General features: G+C 35.8%; 1 protein-coding gene and 1 non-coding gene across 2 annotated transcripts; both read right to left on the bottom strand.

The window, feature by feature from the left end:
• Nucleotides 1-716: 716 nt before the first annotated feature.
• On the bottom strand, nt 717-823 carry LOC131593782 (small nucleolar RNA R71). Its single transcript, XR_009281163.1, has one exon. It is a non-coding gene; the product is annotated as a small nucleolar RNA R71 (small nucleolar RNA).
• Nucleotides 824-9,539: 8,716 nt separating this feature from the next.
• LOC131659251 (uncharacterized) lies at nt 9,540-11,981 on the bottom strand. Its single transcript, XM_058928461.1, has one exon. It carries the CDS (start codon nt 11,979-11,981, stop codon nt 9,540-9,542), a length of 2,442 nt encoding a protein of 813 aa, XP_058784444.1.
• Between the last annotated feature and the right edge of the window lie 6,076 nt (nt 11,982-18,057).

Genomic DNA, 18,057 nt, shown 5'->3' with positions numbered 1-18,057 from the left:
TAGACTAAAAATTAAAACACATATTTTTTTGATTTTCTTGAATAAAAAAGATACAAATGAACATATAAAATTCTACACATATTTTTTTCAATTTTTGAGATAAGAATACTAAATGTAAATGATGTAGATAAAAAGTCAGGGGAAAATTTAGGGTACAACATCGAGGACCAAACTTCGTCAATTTTCGTACCCTGTTGCTATCCCGTTTAGACTAAGGCTATATTAAGCCGGTAGATGCGTAGAAATCGTAGCACCGGGAACTTATTAGACCTTTTAGTGGAACCTGAACGTTACACTCGAGCACGCCTTTTTATCTAAAGGTTAAGAAGAGCTATGGCCGAAGACCTTAGCCAAAGACCTCTTAAGGAATTTGCACAACCATCTAATGAGGAGCCTATTTCTAGTATAGTAAGCCCAGCTATAACAACTAACAATTTTGAACTAAAGCCCTCACTCTTACAATTATTACAACAAAACCAATTCGCTGGTCTCACTACCGAGAACCTGAATCAACACCTAAAGGTTTTTATCCAGTTAGCTGACACCCTTAAGGCGAATGGTGCTACATCTGAAGCAATTCGTCTAAGACTGTTCCCGTTCTCTCTTAGAGGTAAGGCACACGACTGGTTAGATTCCCTTCCTGCCAAATCAATAACAACTTGGGAAGACCTTAGGAGAGTATTCCTTGCTAGATATTTTCCCCTAGCAAGATTGTTGTCCTTAGAAACATGATCACTGGATTTACTCTAAACCAAGGCGAATCACTTTTTGAAGCCTGGGAGAGATATAAAGACCTTTTAAGAGCTTGTCTGCACCATGGCCTAGAGCAATGGTTAATCATACACACCTTCTATAATGGACTCCATTATAACACTAAAATGTCTATCGATGCTACCGCTGGTGGTGCGTTGATGAACAAACCTTAACCTGAAGCTTGTGCCCTAATAGAATACATGTCCCAAAACATTTACCAATGGGGAGCAGAATGAGTGACAGTGGGGAAGAAGGAGGCCCATGGAGGAATACATGAGATAAGTTGCATGGACATGATGCACGCCAAAATGGACGACCTAGCCATAAGAGTAGAAAATATGTCTCAAAGCCCTCCCACAGTTGCTGCAGTCCAATCGGAATGCGAACTCTGTGGAACCCAAGGACATCAAACTTCTGATTGTAACCTATTGAATGAGTCTAGCCCAGAACAAGTTAATTATACCCAAAAAAAACCCATTTTCAAACACTTACAATCCTTGATGGAGAAACCACCCGAATTTTTCCTATAAGAATAACAACCCAATCCAAAATCCTGGATCTTCTAGACCGCAAGGTTTTCAAACCCAAAAACAAAATTAACCTATGCAAGTTGTGCCACCAAGACCAAGTCTTAGGGATCCTTAGATACTTTAATCTTGACATAGACTCAGCAAAACAAAGAATTTATGAATCAAAACATTCATATGAATGAGCTTGTAAGACAATTAGCAACTAAGTTTCGACCAAATGATGACCCACCATAAGATGCTTGAAACCCAAATCTCGCAAGTAGCTCAAACGCAAGCCGCACAAACTACACCTAGAGGATAATTCCCTGGACAAACTCAACCTAATCCTAGACGGCAAGCAAATTCCATTACCCTAAGAAGCGGAACCGCTTACGATTGACCTAAAAGCCCATCGATGAGTGTGCCCGAAAAAACTAAGGAAGATGTCATACCCGAGGACCAAGTAGAGAACCCAGAGGAACCAAAAAATCAACCAAGCCAAGTGGTAGAATCAAAAGATAAAAATTATACACCACCTCCACCATATAAACCACCAATTCCATATCCGCAGAGACTCAAACAAACCAAAATGGAAAACCAATACCAAAAGTTCATCAAGGTAATAGAAAAACTCCATGTAGAGATCCCTTTTACCGGGGCAATCACCCAGATACCATTGTATGCTAAATTCTTAAAAGACATCTTGTCTAACAAGTGCATATCGACGATCCTAAATTTAACAGCCCGATTTTATTAGTATTTTTATTAATTATATTAGTAATTATATTATTTGGTGTTTTTTAATAATTATTTATTTATTTAGTTATTATCTGATATAATAATTATTTGAATATTTGATTATGTATGTAATTGTGCAATTTAGGTTAATTGAGTTATTAGAATAATATAATTAATTGGGTCTAAGTGTTATAATTATGATGCTAGGAAGATTGTGGGTTAAGCCCAGTTAAGAAAAGAGGGGTAGTAAGAGAGTTAGGGTTTTAGAGAGTTGTCGTCCATAACTTTCATTTGGGGAAAAGAGGAGAAAACTAAAAAGATAGAAAGAAGAGAAAAGAGGCATTGAGAAGAGAAAAGAAGATAAGGGAAGAGGGAGTAGATTCTTGAAGAGGGGGGATTAAGAACTAGAGGTAAGGGTTAGAATCCAAATTGCTATAGATTATATGATTGGGTAATGTATGTGTTTGTGTGAATCTCTTCAATCTTTGCAATTTCATGAAAATGTATGAACCCTAACTTTTATGCTATTTTCTATGAATTTGCACGATTAAACTTGGTTTTTATGATGAATGTTGTTCAATAATGATTAATACTGGTTGTATTTGATGTTTATTGATGTTTGAAAGTGATTTGGAATAGTGGATTGTGCATTTCGTAGTTCTGAACGTTGCTGTGTTTTTCTGTGAAATCGCAGGTCCGCTAAGCGGCCTTAGGCTCGCTAAGCGAATGCTATTTGTTTTTCAAAAATAAAGAAGGCTCGCTAAGCGGATCTAGTTCGCTAAGTGGAGCTCAGAAGTGGTTCGCTACTGTCTATGCCCGCTTGACGGCCGCTAAGCAGACACTGCTGTATGGAACTTTTTCAAACTTTGAAATGTTTTATCTTTTGATCCGTAACTCCTTTTTATGTGCAGTTTGAAGCATATTGAAGCTTAAATAATTGTCTATATGATAGAGTAGGATTGGTTGGAAATTGTTTAATTTAATTATGATGTTAATTGAGAATAACATGTAATTATGTGTGTATGTTATGGATGAATCGTATATGATCAATGTTCATGGATGCATTATGTGATGTTAATGTAATGAATTATGAAATTGATTTGATAAATGCTAGTTGATATGGAATGGTTTAAAATTGATGTTAATATATGGATAACATGTGATTACTTATGTGTGCATTATGAATTAGTAACTTGTGGTTAATATTCATAGATGCGTTAAGTGATGTGATATCCATGATATGTTGGAATGAATATATATATATATATATATACTATTTGAATGTGTCTGGTTGATAATGATCATTTAAATGTGTATGTATCGAGATGTGGATTAAATAAATGGTAATGCTAGACTTGAATACATGTGATTGATTGATGTATGTTAAGTGATGCATTAATTGAAAGTGAAATCATGTTGTGTAATGTTGTGCAAAGTTGGAAAGATGTGATTGTGTAGTTTAAGAGATAGAGAGATCTTAAATGCATGAGTTTTGTTTTGTTGTACACGTACACAAGCATGAGTCTTTGAAATAGGCAATGTTGGGTAATCTTGTGAAGATTATTTGCTTGTCCCAAACCTAGCGCAGTATGGGGTTTGAAAGCTTAACGCAGAATGAGGCTTTTGAGGTGGTTATCTAGTCTATAGAGGAAAGACAATCGGCGTGACCGAAAATGATAATAGATGGGATCCACATGCATATCGCATTGAGTCACACTTGAGTCGCATGTGTCGGTGTGAAACGTTAGTGTTGGTGTGATTTATGTGATATGAATTGTGTGGAATGATGTTGGTGGATATGTATATATGTGGATTTGGTGATTCATTTGATATGAATGGTTGTTGTGATATGAATGTGATATATGTGATTGAAACATATGTGATGTAGATGTGAATTTATATGTACTAATGATATAAGTATATATGTGGATATGTGAATCATGTTTGATCGCTTAGAATTGAATGAGCTAAATAGTATGACATGAACATGGAAATCTTAATATATTGTATATGGATTGTTATTTTGAGGAGAGTGATGAATTGTGAAATGTATGCTTGTTTTATGTTTGCATCTCACATTATTATGTATTCTATAATAATTTGAATTCTCACCCTTATGTTTGAATGTTGCCCTTTGTTGGTAACGTGCAGGTTTTCGAGGATAGTGGTGCGTCGAAAGAGGCATAGCTTAGAGATTTAGATCTCTTATAGAGTGTCGTGACTAAGTAGTCATTTGTGCTCTGGTCATGTGTAACACATGGGATTTGGGTTTATATATTTATAATTTGATGTTATGAGATATTTGTTTACTCATATTGTATTTCTTATTTGAATATGTTATTTTGTTGATGAATGGCCTTGAGCCGAAATATTGAGACATGGTAGATGATGTATGGGAATCATCCGATTTAACCATTTATTTGATGAGATGATTATTCCGCTGTGTTTTAGCATGTTGCTTTAAATCCCGTGTTATTTGGAAATGACCATTGCATGCTTAAAGATAAAATGTTGTTTTATTTTGAAATATGTGTAACGCCCTCATGAGATGCATGCTTCTTTACTCTGAATTATACAAATGTATGCCTTATTTGTTTAGTATAGAATTGGGGGTGTTACACTAAACCCTTAGAATGCCATTCCATCTCCGAGAATAAACTTGCCAAGAAAGATAAGGACCCTGGAAGTTTTTCCATTCCCTGCATCCTAGGAAATCATATGATTGATAAAGCTTTCTTAGACATAGGAGCAAGCGTAAGCTTAATGTCTTTGGCAGTTTGCAAGAGGTTAAACTTAGGAGAACTTCAACTGACCAAAATGTCTTTACAATTAGCTGATAGATCTGTCAAATACCCTATGGGCATATTAGAAGATATACCGGTTAAAATAGGTCAGTTGTATATTCCGACCGATTTCGTAGTAATGGATATTAAAGAAGATGACGAAATCCCGATTCTTTTAGGAAGACCGTTCTTGTCAACAGTCGGAGCCATAATAGACGTTAAGAAAGGAAAACTAACCTTCGAAGTAGGAGATGAGAAGATAGAATTCATCCTCTCAAAGTTTCTCATGGCACCAGTGATAGGAGATGCATGCTACGCAATTGACATCATTGATGAATGCATAAATGAACTTGAGCGAGATGAATCTTTAATTAAACTACCTTCAACCCCCATTTTAGTAGATGATGGATTCGAGAGAATAGAACCCTACATTAACGACAACGTCTTTGAATGTTTAGCTCTTACGCCAGATCATATGCCGTGTCCTAAAAAGCCATCTTTAGAACTTAAATAACTACCAAAGAATCTAAGATATGATTTTTTGGATGAAGAGATGAATCGCCCTGTTATAATTAATGCCACTCTGAACCAAAACGAAACAAATCAGCTCTTAGATATCTTGCGAAAATATCCCTCAGTGTTAGGATATAAAATCTCTGACTTAAAAGGAATAAGCCCATCCATATGCATGCATCGGATTATGCTAGAAAAAAATTTGAAACCCTCAAGAGAAGATCAGAGAAGAATAAACCCTATAATGAGTGATGTAGTTAAGAAATAAGTTCTTAAGTTACTTGAAGCTGGTATAATATATCAGATCTCGGATAGTGAGTGGGTAAGCCATGTACATGTGGTGCCTAAGAAAGGAGGCATAACGGTTGTACAAAATGAGAAGGGTGAGTGAGTAGCAAAACGAGCAGAAGGAGGATGGCGTATGTGTATCGATTACAGAAAGTTGAATAAGGCAACTAGGAAAGATCATTTCCTTCTTCCATTCATAGATCAGATGCTCGAACGTCTAGCTAGGCATTCATATTTCTATTATCTAGATGGATATTAGGGATTTTTCCAAATCCCTATTCACCCAGAGGACCAAGAAAAGATAACATTTACCTGTCCTTATGGAACATTTACCTATAGTCTAATGCCCTTTGGACTCTGTAATGCACCTGCCACTTTCCAGCGTTGTATGATGTCAATTTTCGCTGATTATCTCGACGAAATTATGGAAGTATTTATGGAGGACTTCTCGGTATGTGGATTAGATTTTAAAAATTGTCTCTCTAACCTTGAGAAAGTCTTAGAAAGATGTGTGGAAGTAAACCTTGTGTTGAACTGGGATAAATGTCATTTTATGGTCAATGAAGGGATAGTTTTAGGGCACATTGTCTCTGAAAGAGGCATAGAAGTTGACAGAGCCAAAATAGAAGTTATAGAGAACCTTAATCCACCTAAACCCATTAGGGAAGTAAGAAGTTTTCTAGGACATGTTGGATTCTACTAACGCTTTATCAAAGCCTACTCCAAAATAACAAAACCCTTAACTAACCTTCTAATGAAAGTTGTTGAGTTCGATTTTAATGAAAAATGCAATGAAGCCTTCAACATTTTAAAATAAGCACTGATTTCAGCTCCTATCATACAACCCCCTGATTGGACGCAACCTTTTGAAATCACATGTCATTTACTATGCAAGTAGAACCCTAGATGCCGCCCAACTTAACTACACAACCACTGAGAAGGAGTTCCTAGCGGTAGTATTCGCAATCGATAAGTTTCGATCTTATTTGGTGGGAGCTAAGATTGTAGTCTACACTCATCATGCAGCAATCCAATATTTGTTAAATAAAAAATATGGTAAGCCAAGATTTCTCAGATGAAGTCTCTTGCTCCAATAATTCGACTTAGATATTAAGGGTAAGAAAGGAAACGGGAATTTGATAGCTGACCATCTCTCTAGGCTAAAAGATCTAAAACCAAACTTAATACCTATAGATGATTACTTCACCTATGACGGACTTGTATCTAGGATAAACACGATGAGAGAAGATGACTCCGAAACCTATAAAGAAGAAAACCCTGAGAAAATCTCAATGATGAAAAACATAACTTGATACGCTGACATTGTGAACTATCTAGTTATCGATATCATACCCCCTGATTTAAGTTTCCAACAGAAAAAGAAGTTCTTCAGCGATGTTAAAAGTTTTTATTGGGATGAACCACTCATGTTCAAAAGAGGGATATACAACATCTTTAGACGTTGTATTCCGAAAGAGGAGGTGGAAAGCGTCATCAAACATTGTCATGTTGCGCCTTACAGTGGGCATGCGAGCACATCCAAGACATGCGCCAAGATCTTTCAAGCAGGCCTTTACTGGCCAACTCTATGGCGTGATGTACATGCTTACATTGTCAAGTGCGACCGGTGTCAACGCACTGGGAACATTTCGAGGCATGATGAAATACCCTTAAGAAATATTCAAGAAGTAGAACACTTCGATGTATGGGGTATAGATTTCATGGGACCTTTTTCATCCTCGATGGAAAATAAGTACATTCTAGTAGCAGTCGACTATGTCTCCAAGTGGATAGAAGTAATTGCGGCACCCATAAACGACACTAGATTAGTAGTCAAATTATTCAAGACCGTTATATTCCCTAGGTTTGGAATACCCCGTTTAGTCATAAGTGATGGAGGATCGCATTTTATATCCAAGTGTAGCGGTGAAATTGGTGAGACTAAAGCCATGGAAAAGACTTAGCTCATTTGTTTTAAACAGAGTCGCCACCGCGCTTTATTGTTTCCAAAAGGAATGGGAGAAAGAGCGAATAAAACCTACAGAATTTTTTAAAATCAAAACTAATAAACTTATCAAAGATTTGGGTACGGAGGGTTTGTTATACAAGGGGAAGTTTTTAAGCACCCCTCATATCCATGGTATCCCATGGGAACCTCTTTGAAAATATTATTGTTTATGTGTATATTTTATTTGAAAACTTATGTGAACTTGTTTAAAAAGAGTGTGGGGATGGGAAAAGAAGTTTTTGAAAGTAAGCTCGATAAGACATCGCATCTTAGGCCTGATGGAATAAGGTGCGACACAACAAGGGGGGTTGGATTGTGTCCCTTTTAAAATTTATCTTAGTATTTAAAATGGTTGCCTTTAATAAGAAGAAAGTGATTAGTAATGTCTTTAGAGGTTTAAATAATTAGTGTTAATGTGTGTGATAAAATATAGTGTATGAATAATATAAGAACAAGACAATAACTAAAGAACACAAGAAAACTTATCCTGGTTCACCAACTTGGCTAGTCCAGTCCCCACACCCTGTGAGATTATCCTTTATCAAATACTTCTTACAATGGCTTTTTCTTCTATGTATTCTTAGCCTCACCAGGCTTACACTTCTGAATGGTATAGCTTACAGATAGCTTACAAAATGATTGGTTTGTATATCTATGATATACTTTGTGATCTTAGTAGGTTTACAATAAGTTCCTAAATACTCTCCATATGGCAGTGAGTATTTAAATATAGAATGTGTATGATAACTCTTAATATATTTTGATCACTATATGGTAGTGAGAGCTAAAGATAATATATAGAGAGTATGATTGCTTTGTGAATAAAGACTTTGGTTTTCTTTGTATGCTTGTGGATATATTTGGTGCATAAGAATGAAGCATAAGTCTTGTATTTATAGAGCAAAGAAAAGGAGAAGGAAGTGCCGAGAGTTTCTCATGAGAAGTGCTGGCAGCTTTGGACTTGGTCTTGGCTTGACTTGGTACTGCTGACAATCTGCAAGTTCTGACATTTGACCATTTCAACAAAGACTTATTCTTGGCAAAGTAAATCTGGAGGAGTAACTCTGGGACGAGTAACTCTGGGACAAGTAACTCTGGGACGAGTAACTCTGGAACACGTAACTCTGGGACTAGTAACTCTGGGACGAGTAACTCTGGAACAAGTAACTCTGGGACTAGTAACTCTGGGACCATGATTCTGGAGAGTAACTCTGGGGCCATAATTCTGGAGAGTAACTCTGGGACTGTCATTCTGAAGAGTAACTCTGGGACCATAATTCTGGAGAGTAACTCTGGGACTGTCATTCTGAAGAGTAACTCTGGGACCATAATTCTGAAGAGTAACTTGTTTAACTTCTGAGAATCCATATGTTCTTAAAGCTTTGTTCTTTGTCAGCTCAATCTTGAATCATCATTTTAACTCTTTGTTTGATAGAGACCATAAATTATTTAGATGATTAATTGATGAAATCACTTTGGAGTTTCTTTAGATAAAATAGTTTGTAATATTCAAAACATTAACAGAATATGTTTCAACATTCTCCCCCTTTTTGAATGGTGACAAACTTTTTATTTTAATTTCTTTGAGTAAGGACTTTGAAACTCCCCCTGAAAAGATGCATACTTTGAAAGGGCAAATGCTCCCCCTCAATGTTAGTTCATATATAGTAAATAAATTTATCAGCATTTGAAACACATGTTGATTAGATAGCAGTTTTTGATTAATGTTTGAGGAACAATATATTAATTTTACATCAATATTTCGATACACAAACACAAAAAGATCCTAGAGGATTACTGCTAAATATAATGCAAAGTCCTAGTGAACTAAAGATAAATAAAGTACAAAGAACTTAAACAAGACAAAGCTTTGGTCAAAGCTTGTTCCCCCCCTTTTGTCAAACATACAAAAAGAAAGGGGGCACCAAAAGATAGATGACGAGAAGATTAAGAACCAGATTGATCATCATCAGATGTCGCCTCAGAAGATAATGGCAGAAATGGAAACTGAATCTGAGAGGGATCCGGAGGAGGCATTCCTGGAAACCTCGGGCATACTTGTTCAGTGACATAATCAATCCAGAATTTTTGGTAAGCCATTAACTGCTTTTGGAGAGTTGTGTAGGATCGAAGGTTGACGCCCTGATGGGGGTTAACCGTTTCAGATGAGGTTGCAGATCGAGGATAAACGGGAGGACGATTACCAATGCTGGGGAAGTTGTTAAAAAATGAGGATGTGATGGAAGTGATGGGAATCTGAGGAAGGGTATTGGAATTATCGGTGGTGTTTCTAGGAGGTGATGAGTCATACCTCGGAGCAAGCAGTGTTTGAACATTGAAGGAGTTATCATCATCTTCCTTTGGAGAAGAAAATATTGGAGAGTTTGTTTGGAAGACATAAGGATCAGGTTGTGGAACAGAAGGCATGGCGTGTGATTCTATAGGATCATCTTGTTCAGATAGCTGAACGGAGTTATTAAAAAAAGCTTCAATCTGAGCAGTGAGATCATTGGAGTCTGTATGATTGATGGAGGAGAGTTGAATTCTTCTAGGAGAAGGTTCTTTGTAGGAATTTGGAGAGTTCAGAGGTGAGGTCGTGGAGAGAGGATTTGTTGTCATAGTAGGGGAAGTGTATGTGGCAACATGGGGAATAATTGAAGTTTGTTGATTTGAAGTGGGTGGAGTTAATAATTCAGCCCCAAGCATGGATATGAGTGAGGACAGCTGAGCTGAAGCAGGAGTGTGAGGAGATATTGGTGAGGGTGGTTGATGAGCTGAAGCACTAGGAGGACTTGAGAGAAGGTTTTCAAGAGCGAAAATGTTGATCATGTCAGTGTTAGAAGTCTCCAGGGTTGGAGGACTTGAAACATTTGAGAGAGTTTCAGTTTGGAGAGAAACTGGAGCTTGAGTGATGACAACTGTTTGTGGTGAGGATTCTACTGGGATTGGTGATGTAGATGTGAGGTCAATGCATTGTGTGATTACAGGAGATTGTTTATTTGTTTCCTTTGGGTTTGGAGATACGGATTTAGAGGCATGAGGAGAGATCGGTGAGGGGTCTTGTGGGGATTCTAGGTCAGCAGTGTTTGGAAGAGCCACAGATAATGGAATGGGAGAATTTGTGGTCAGGCTGTTTGGAGAGTTAGGAGATTCAGTACCTGTTGTTAAAGGTTCAGTTGGAGCATATTGCTTGACAAGACGCCTGCGCTTTGATTTGGCCTCAGGTTTAGGTGATGGTGCACGCTTGAGTGAAGGAATTTTCATGCGCTTCAACTTGGAGGCATCCAGGATTTTGTTGATCTCGAAGGAGTCCTCATCGTTCAGAGGAACATTAAAGTGCTTGAATATGTTGGTAAGAAGCATACCATAGGGGGCGCTTCTTGCTCTAAGACCAGTGTGTTTGATATAGTTGAGCACCAAATATCCTATATTGAGAGGAGTTTTCTTTGAGAAATGATAGATAACAAGGAGGTCTTTATCAGTGATTCGTTCCATACTGCCTTTTCTTGGAAGGATAGTGTGAATGCAGAAGTTATGAATGATATGGCTGAGGGGTTCAAGGTTGGCAGACACAAAACGGTCAGTTTGATGTTTGGTGATTGAGAGTCTATAGGATTCAATGTCTAGGTCATAAGATGAGGGCCAGTCATCATTAAAGAGATGAAGTCCATTGTTTGGGACATGCAAAATGTCGCAAAGGAGCTCTGGAGTTAGGGTTATTTGACGACCCTTTACAGATGAGATTAGCTGTGTATCACTTTCAGAGGGTTTAATAGCAGCAAAAAAATTTCTAACTAGTCTAGGGTAGAAGACATCAGAGAGTTGGAGAAAGTTGGTCCAACCTGTGGCTATTGCGAGTTCGTTTATGTCGTAACCCCAGATAGAGTAACTATCCAAGTTGACGGTTTTGCCGGCGACGATAGGAAGTGAACGCCATTTTTCGTTAAAGAGAGCACGAACATCATCATCAGAGATGAATTCTTTTGTTGAGATTTCAGATGGATGGTCATAGGCTTGGAAAGACGAAGATACAAGAGAAGTTCCTTCGCTTGATTGAGTGGAAACGTGCGAGGAAGATGGTTTGGTGGGTTGAGCAGCAGAAACGATCTGGGTTGAGGGAAGAGGAAGATTAGGGTTTTGAGATTCTTCTGTAGTTTGCTCAGAGGGAGTTGGATCGTGAGAGATGTTTGCATGTCGTGCTGAGCGACGGGTGGGAGTGGTGGGTGTTGGTCGAGAGTCAGTGGTTTTCATGGTCGTTTTTTGTCGAGTGGTGGTGGTGCGGCGCTTGGTGGGTGGTTTTTCCATGGAGAGGGTTTTCTGTGTTTTGGAAGGAAGAGAGAATATAGTATCAGCAAATGGAACAATGATAGTTATAACTTTGAATACCATTTGAAAGATTTAAGAGAGATTAAGTTGAATCATTAGAGATCGTTGGGAAGAGCAAGGATTTGATGGGAAGTTGGTAGAAGGTGTGCTGATTTGATTGGTATGGGAAGAGGTAGCTTTTTTGTAATGATGAAGAGATATAGAGAAACGAGAAAGACAATGAGAAAACACACGTGAATTTTTGAGAACTCTAATATAGGCAATATAAAAATCTGATATATATATTACTAAGAGCAAAAAAAAAAATATATATATATATATATATATATATATATATATATATGTACTCAAGAAAAACACACGTGATATATTTTTTTTTATTTATTATTTTTTTTATTTTATTACCTAATATATAAAAAAATATTTACTTAGGTATTTTGATAATAGATAATTTTGATTTTAGAAAATTAAATCTATCTTCCACTAGAGGTTTGGTGAAAATATCTGCTAATTGATTTTCTGTATCTACAAAAATGAGTTCTATATTTTCTTTCTGAACATGATCTCTAATAAAATGATGTTTTATTTCAATGTGTTTAGATCTCGAGTGTTGAATAGGATTTTTTGACAAGTTTATAGCACTAGTATTATCACAAAAAATTGATACCTTGGAGTATTGAAGTGAGTAGTCTTCTAGTTGATTTTTTATCCATAAAATTTGTAAGCAGCAATTTGCGGCAGACACATATTCTGCTTCAGTTGTTGATAGAGCAATTGTATTTTGTTTTTGCAAGACCATGTAATAAGAGCTTGTCCTAGAAATTGACAGGCTCCACTTGTACTTTTTCTTTCTATTTTGTCTCCAGCATAGTCAGCATCACAGTAAGCTATTAAGTTGATGTGATTTCCTTTTTCATACCATAAACCAATGTCAGTGGTACCAACGAGATATCGAAAGATGCGTTTGACAGCAGTCAAATGTGATTCCTTAGGGTCAGTTTGAAAACGTGCACAAAGACCTACTGAAAAGACAATGTCAGGTCTACTGGCAGTTAAATATAATAATGAACCAATCATACCTCGATATTCTTTTTCTGATACGGATAGTCCTTGTTCATCTTTATCAAGATTAGAAGATGGATGCATAGGTGTTACCATAATTTTTGCTTCATTCATTCCAAATTTTTTTAATAAATCTTTAATGTATTTTTCTTGACATATGAAAATGCCATTTTTGAGTTGTTTTATTTGTAAACCCAGAAAGAAGTTGAGTTCACCCATCATACTCATTTCAAATTCACTTTGCATCAGTTTTGAAAAATCATCACACATTTTTTCATTGGTTGACCCAAATATGATGTCATCAACATAAACTTGAACTATTAGTAAGTCATTTTTGTGTGATTTTTTGAAAAGAGTTGTATCAATTTTTCCTCTGAGAAAATCATTTTTGATGAGAAAAATACTAAGTCTTTCATACCAAGCTCTAGGAGCTTGTTTAAGACCATATAATGCTTTTGTTAGTTTAAAAACGTGATTAGGATGAGAATGTTTTTCAAAACCAGGTGGTTGATGAACATATACTTCCTCGTTTAGGAACCCATTTAAAAATGCACTTTTTACATCCATTTGAAAGAGTTTAATATTTTTATGAGCAGCATATGCTAAAAGAATTCGAATAGCTTCTAACCTTGCCACGGGTGCATATGTTTCATCATAATCTATACCTTCTTGTTGATTATAACCTTGAGCTACGAGTCTAGCTTTGTTTCTGATTACTTTCCCATTTTCATCAAGTTTATTTCTGAACACCCATCTTGTACCAATAATAGTTTTATCTTGAGGGTAAGGAACTAGTTTCCAAACTTGGCTTTTCTCAAACTGAGATAATTCTTCTGTCATGTCTTCCATCCAAGATTCATCTTTTAATGCATCATTGATATTCTTTGGTTCTACCTGAGATATCATTGCCATGTTATTAGAGTTATCTTTAAAGAAATTTCTAGTTCTTACCTGATCAGAGGTGTCTCCTATTATTTGTTCATGAGGATGATCAGTTACACTTTTCCATCCTTTTGGAGGATTTGTTATAGGTTGTTCAGAGTTGTTTTTGGCTTCTTGGATAATGTTCATAGTGTTGCTTGTATCTGTTGGTTGAGTGTTAGGAATTGCTTCTAAATCGGTTACTTCATCCTCGTGAGAATTTTCTAAAGCTGCAACATTTAGTTCATCAAACATAACATGCATGCTTTCTTCTACACATTGATTTTTCAAATTGTAAATTCGGTAACCTTTTGATGTTGAGGAATAACCAAGAAAGATGCCTTTGTCAGATTTTGAATCAAATTTTCCTAGAGAATCTTTGTTGTTAAGAATATAGCAATAGCATCCAAAGATATGAAAATATGAAATATTTGGAGTTCTATTTTTCCATAGTTCATAAGGAGTTTTCTTCAAAATTTTCCTTATGGTTACTCTATTTAAAACATAGCAAGAAGTATTGATAGCTTCAGCCCAGAAATATTTTTCAACATTTGATTCATTTATCATAGTTCTAGCCATTTCTTGTAAAGTTCTATTTTTCCTTTCTATAACACCATTTTGTTGAGGTGTTCTTGGACAGGAGAAATTATGAGATATACCATTTTCATCAAAGAAGGTTTTAAAGGAAATATTTTCAAATTCTCCTCCATGATCACTTCTTACAGCAACAATATTTGAGTTTCTTTCATTTTGAACTTTTTTGCAAAAGATTTTGAATGCTTCAAAAGAGTCATCTTTATTTTTTAAGAAAAGTACCCATGTGTACCTTGAGAAATCATCAACAATGACAAAGCCATATCTTTTTCCACTTAGACTTGAAGTTTTTACAGGACCAAATAAATCAATATGAAGGAGTTCCAAAGGTTTGTGTGTTGACACAATATTTTTTGAATGAAAACTACTTTTGACCTGTTTGCCTTTTATGCAAGCTTCACAAATTGAGTCTTTTTCAAAATTGAGTTTGGGAAGACCTCTAACAAGATCTAATTTTGAAAGTGTTGAAATATTTTTCATACTTGTATGACCACATCTTCTGTGCCATAGCCACTTATCCTTTTCCCTAGATAAAAGGCAAGATTCGGATGAAAGATCATCTAAATAAAATGTGTAAAGATTTTTGTGCCTTTTTCCTAGAAAAAGAATTTTGTCAGAAGATGGGATTTTTACAATGCATGAATTTTGATTAAAACTAACTTCATAGCCATCATCACATAGTTGACTAATGCTAAGAAGATTGTGTTTTAATCCTTCCACATATTGCACATTGTTTATAAAGATATTACCTTTTTTACCTATGGAACCAATACCTTTGATTTTTGCTTTATCATTGTTTCCAAAGGTTACAGTTCCTCCTTCTTTATTTTTGAAAGAGACAAAACTTTCCCTATCTCCAGTCATATGTCTTGAGCAGCCACTGTCCAAGTACCAAGGCTTTTTCTTGAGGGTCAGAAGACATTCCTGCATTATGTGTTAGTAATCTTTTAGGTACCCATATTTCTTTGGGTCCTTTGTTGTTAGAAATACGATCATTTGATATATTGGTTTTCTTTTTGAAATAACAATGTTTTTCAAGATGATTGGTTTTCTTGCAATAACAACATTTTGGTTTGATAATGTTTTTCTCCTGTAAAATAGTTTTTTCTTTTGTTTGAGTCTTGGTTCTATTTTTATTTGGAAGAAAAAAATTCTCATAAATCATTTGATTTTCAGATTGTTTAAATCCTAATCCAGCTTTATCAAAGACCCCTGATTGAGATCCCATTATTTTTTGAAATGTTTCAGTAGATTTTACAAAGGAGGTTATATCTTTGGTGAGAGTTTCTACTTGATTTTCAAGACTTTCAATTTTATCTTGATTGTTAAGAGGTTTGATTTTTTCATTAATAACTTTCTGATGTAATGACAAATAAGAATATGCCTTTTGTAACTCCTTAATGGTTTCTAAATGTTTTAAGTTGGATTTTATTAGATCTTCTTTTTCAGTTTTAAGAGTATGAATTTGTTCTTTTTGAAATAAGCATTTTTGAGTTAAGATATTTGAATCTTCTAATAGGTTGTCAAATAAAATTCCTATTTCTTTGCAAGTATAACAGGAGTTTAGTGTACTTACCTCTTCAGAATCGGAGTTAGTCATCAGGCATAGGTTAGCTTCCTCATCTTCAGCTTCAGAGTTAGAGTTCTCTGAGTCATCCCATTGTGCAAGCATAGATTTCTTTTTAGAGGAAAAATTCCTATGAGTTTTGAGTGGGCATTCTGTTTTGAAGTGTCCAAGTTTGTTGCATCCATAACATGTAATCTTGCTTTTATCAATCTCAGGTTTCTGGTAATCTTTCCTGGGTTGAAATGACTTTCTGTTTTGATTTCTTTTTAAAATCATTTGTTGAATTCTTCTAGAGATTAAAGCCAAATCATTTTCATCCTCAGATAGAAATCCGGTCTCTTCTTCAGTTATTCCTTGTGAGGTGGAGATTTGAGATGCAGAATTATGAGAGGTTTTAAGAGCTATCATTTTACCTTTTCTTTGTGGTTTATCTTCATTGAGGATACTTTCATGAGCACGAAGAGATCCTATAAGTTCTTCAACTTGTAGAATCTTTAGATCTTTTGCTTGTGAGATGGCTGTTACCATAGGTCTCCAAATCTTTGGGAGACATCTTAGAATTTTTCTAATTCTTTCATGAGCAGAATAAGCTTTTCCCAGTGATCTTAGTTCATTGACAATTATAGTGAATCTAGAGAACATTTCATCTATGGTTTCTTCTTCCTTCATCTCAAAGGTTTCAAATTTCCTGACTCCTAGATCAATTCTTTCTTCTTTAACATGATTTGTTCCTTCATGATGTATTTTGAGAGCATCCCATATTTCTTTGGTAGTTGTGCATTCTTCTATCCGGTCGTATTCTTCCCTGCTAAGAGCACATGATAATATAAATTGAGCTTTAGAGTTTAGTAGTACCTTGTCGTTTTCTTCTTTTGTCCATTGTGACTGAATTTTTGGAACTGACGCAACTGTGTCTGTTGCAGTAGTCATTGGTGTGTAGTTGCCATTTTCAACCACAGACCACATGTTGTTATCTTGAGATAGTAGAAACAATCTCATCTTACCTTTCCAGTAGTAGTAGTCAGAACCATTAAAGTAAGGAGGCCTATGTGATGATCCTCCTTCAGCTATAAACTTTGTATCAGCCATTTCCTGTTTGATCGATTAACTCTAACACGGTTAAGTGTTCTGTATATTCAGAGCCCGGAGCTCTGATACCAATTGATGGAATAAGGTGCGACACAACAAGGGGGGTTGGATTGTGTCCCTTTTAAAATTTATCTTAGTATTTAAAATGGTTGCCTTTAATAAGAAGAAAGTGATTAGTAATGTCTTTAGAGGTTTAAATAATTAGTGTTAATGTGTGTGATAAAATATAGTGTATGAATAATATAAGAACAAGACAATAACTAAAGAACACAAGAAAACTTATCCTGGTTCACCAACTTGGCTAGTCCAGTCCCCACACCCTGTGAGATTATCCTTTATCAAATACTTCTTACAATGGCTTTTTCTTCTATGTATTCTTAGCCTCACCAGGCTTACACTTCTGAATGGTATAACTTACAGATAGCTTACAAAATGATTGGTTTGTATATCTATGATATACTTTGTGATCTTAGTAGGTTTACAATAAGTTCCTAAATACTCTCCATATGGCAGTGAGTATTTAAATATAGAATGTGTATGATAACTCTTAATATATTTTGATCACTATATGGTAGTGAGAGCTAAAGATAATATATAGAGAGTATGATTGCTTTGTGAATAAAGACTTTGGTTTTCTTTGTATGCTTGTGGATATATTTGGTGCATAAGAATGAAACATAAGTCTTGTATTTATAGAGCAAAGCAAAGGAGAAGGAAGTGCCGAGAGTTTCTCATGAGAAGTGCTGGCAGCTTTGGACTTGGTCTTGGCTTGACTTGGTACTGCTGACAATCTGCAAGTTCTGACATTTGACCATTTCAACAAAGACTTATTCTTGGCAAAGTAAATCTGGAGGAGTAACTCTGGGACGAGTAACTCTGGGACAAGTAACTCTGGGACGAGTAACT

Source organism: Vicia villosa, linkage group LG3 (assembly GCF_029867415.1).
Source record: "Vicia villosa cultivar HV-30 ecotype Madison, WI linkage group LG3, Vvil1.0, whole genome shotgun sequence".
NCBI lineage: Eukaryota > Viridiplantae > Streptophyta > Magnoliopsida > Fabales > Fabaceae > Vicia > Vicia villosa.
Note: the sequence above shows the minus strand (reverse complement) of the source record. Positions and strands in the feature narration are given on the sequence as shown.

What these genes read in the sequence shown, in the direction of transcription:
- LOC131659251 (XM_058928461.1), bottom strand. Translation starts at nt 11,981, where the DNA reads ATGGTATTCAAAGTTATAACTATCATTGTTCCATTTGCTGATACTATA.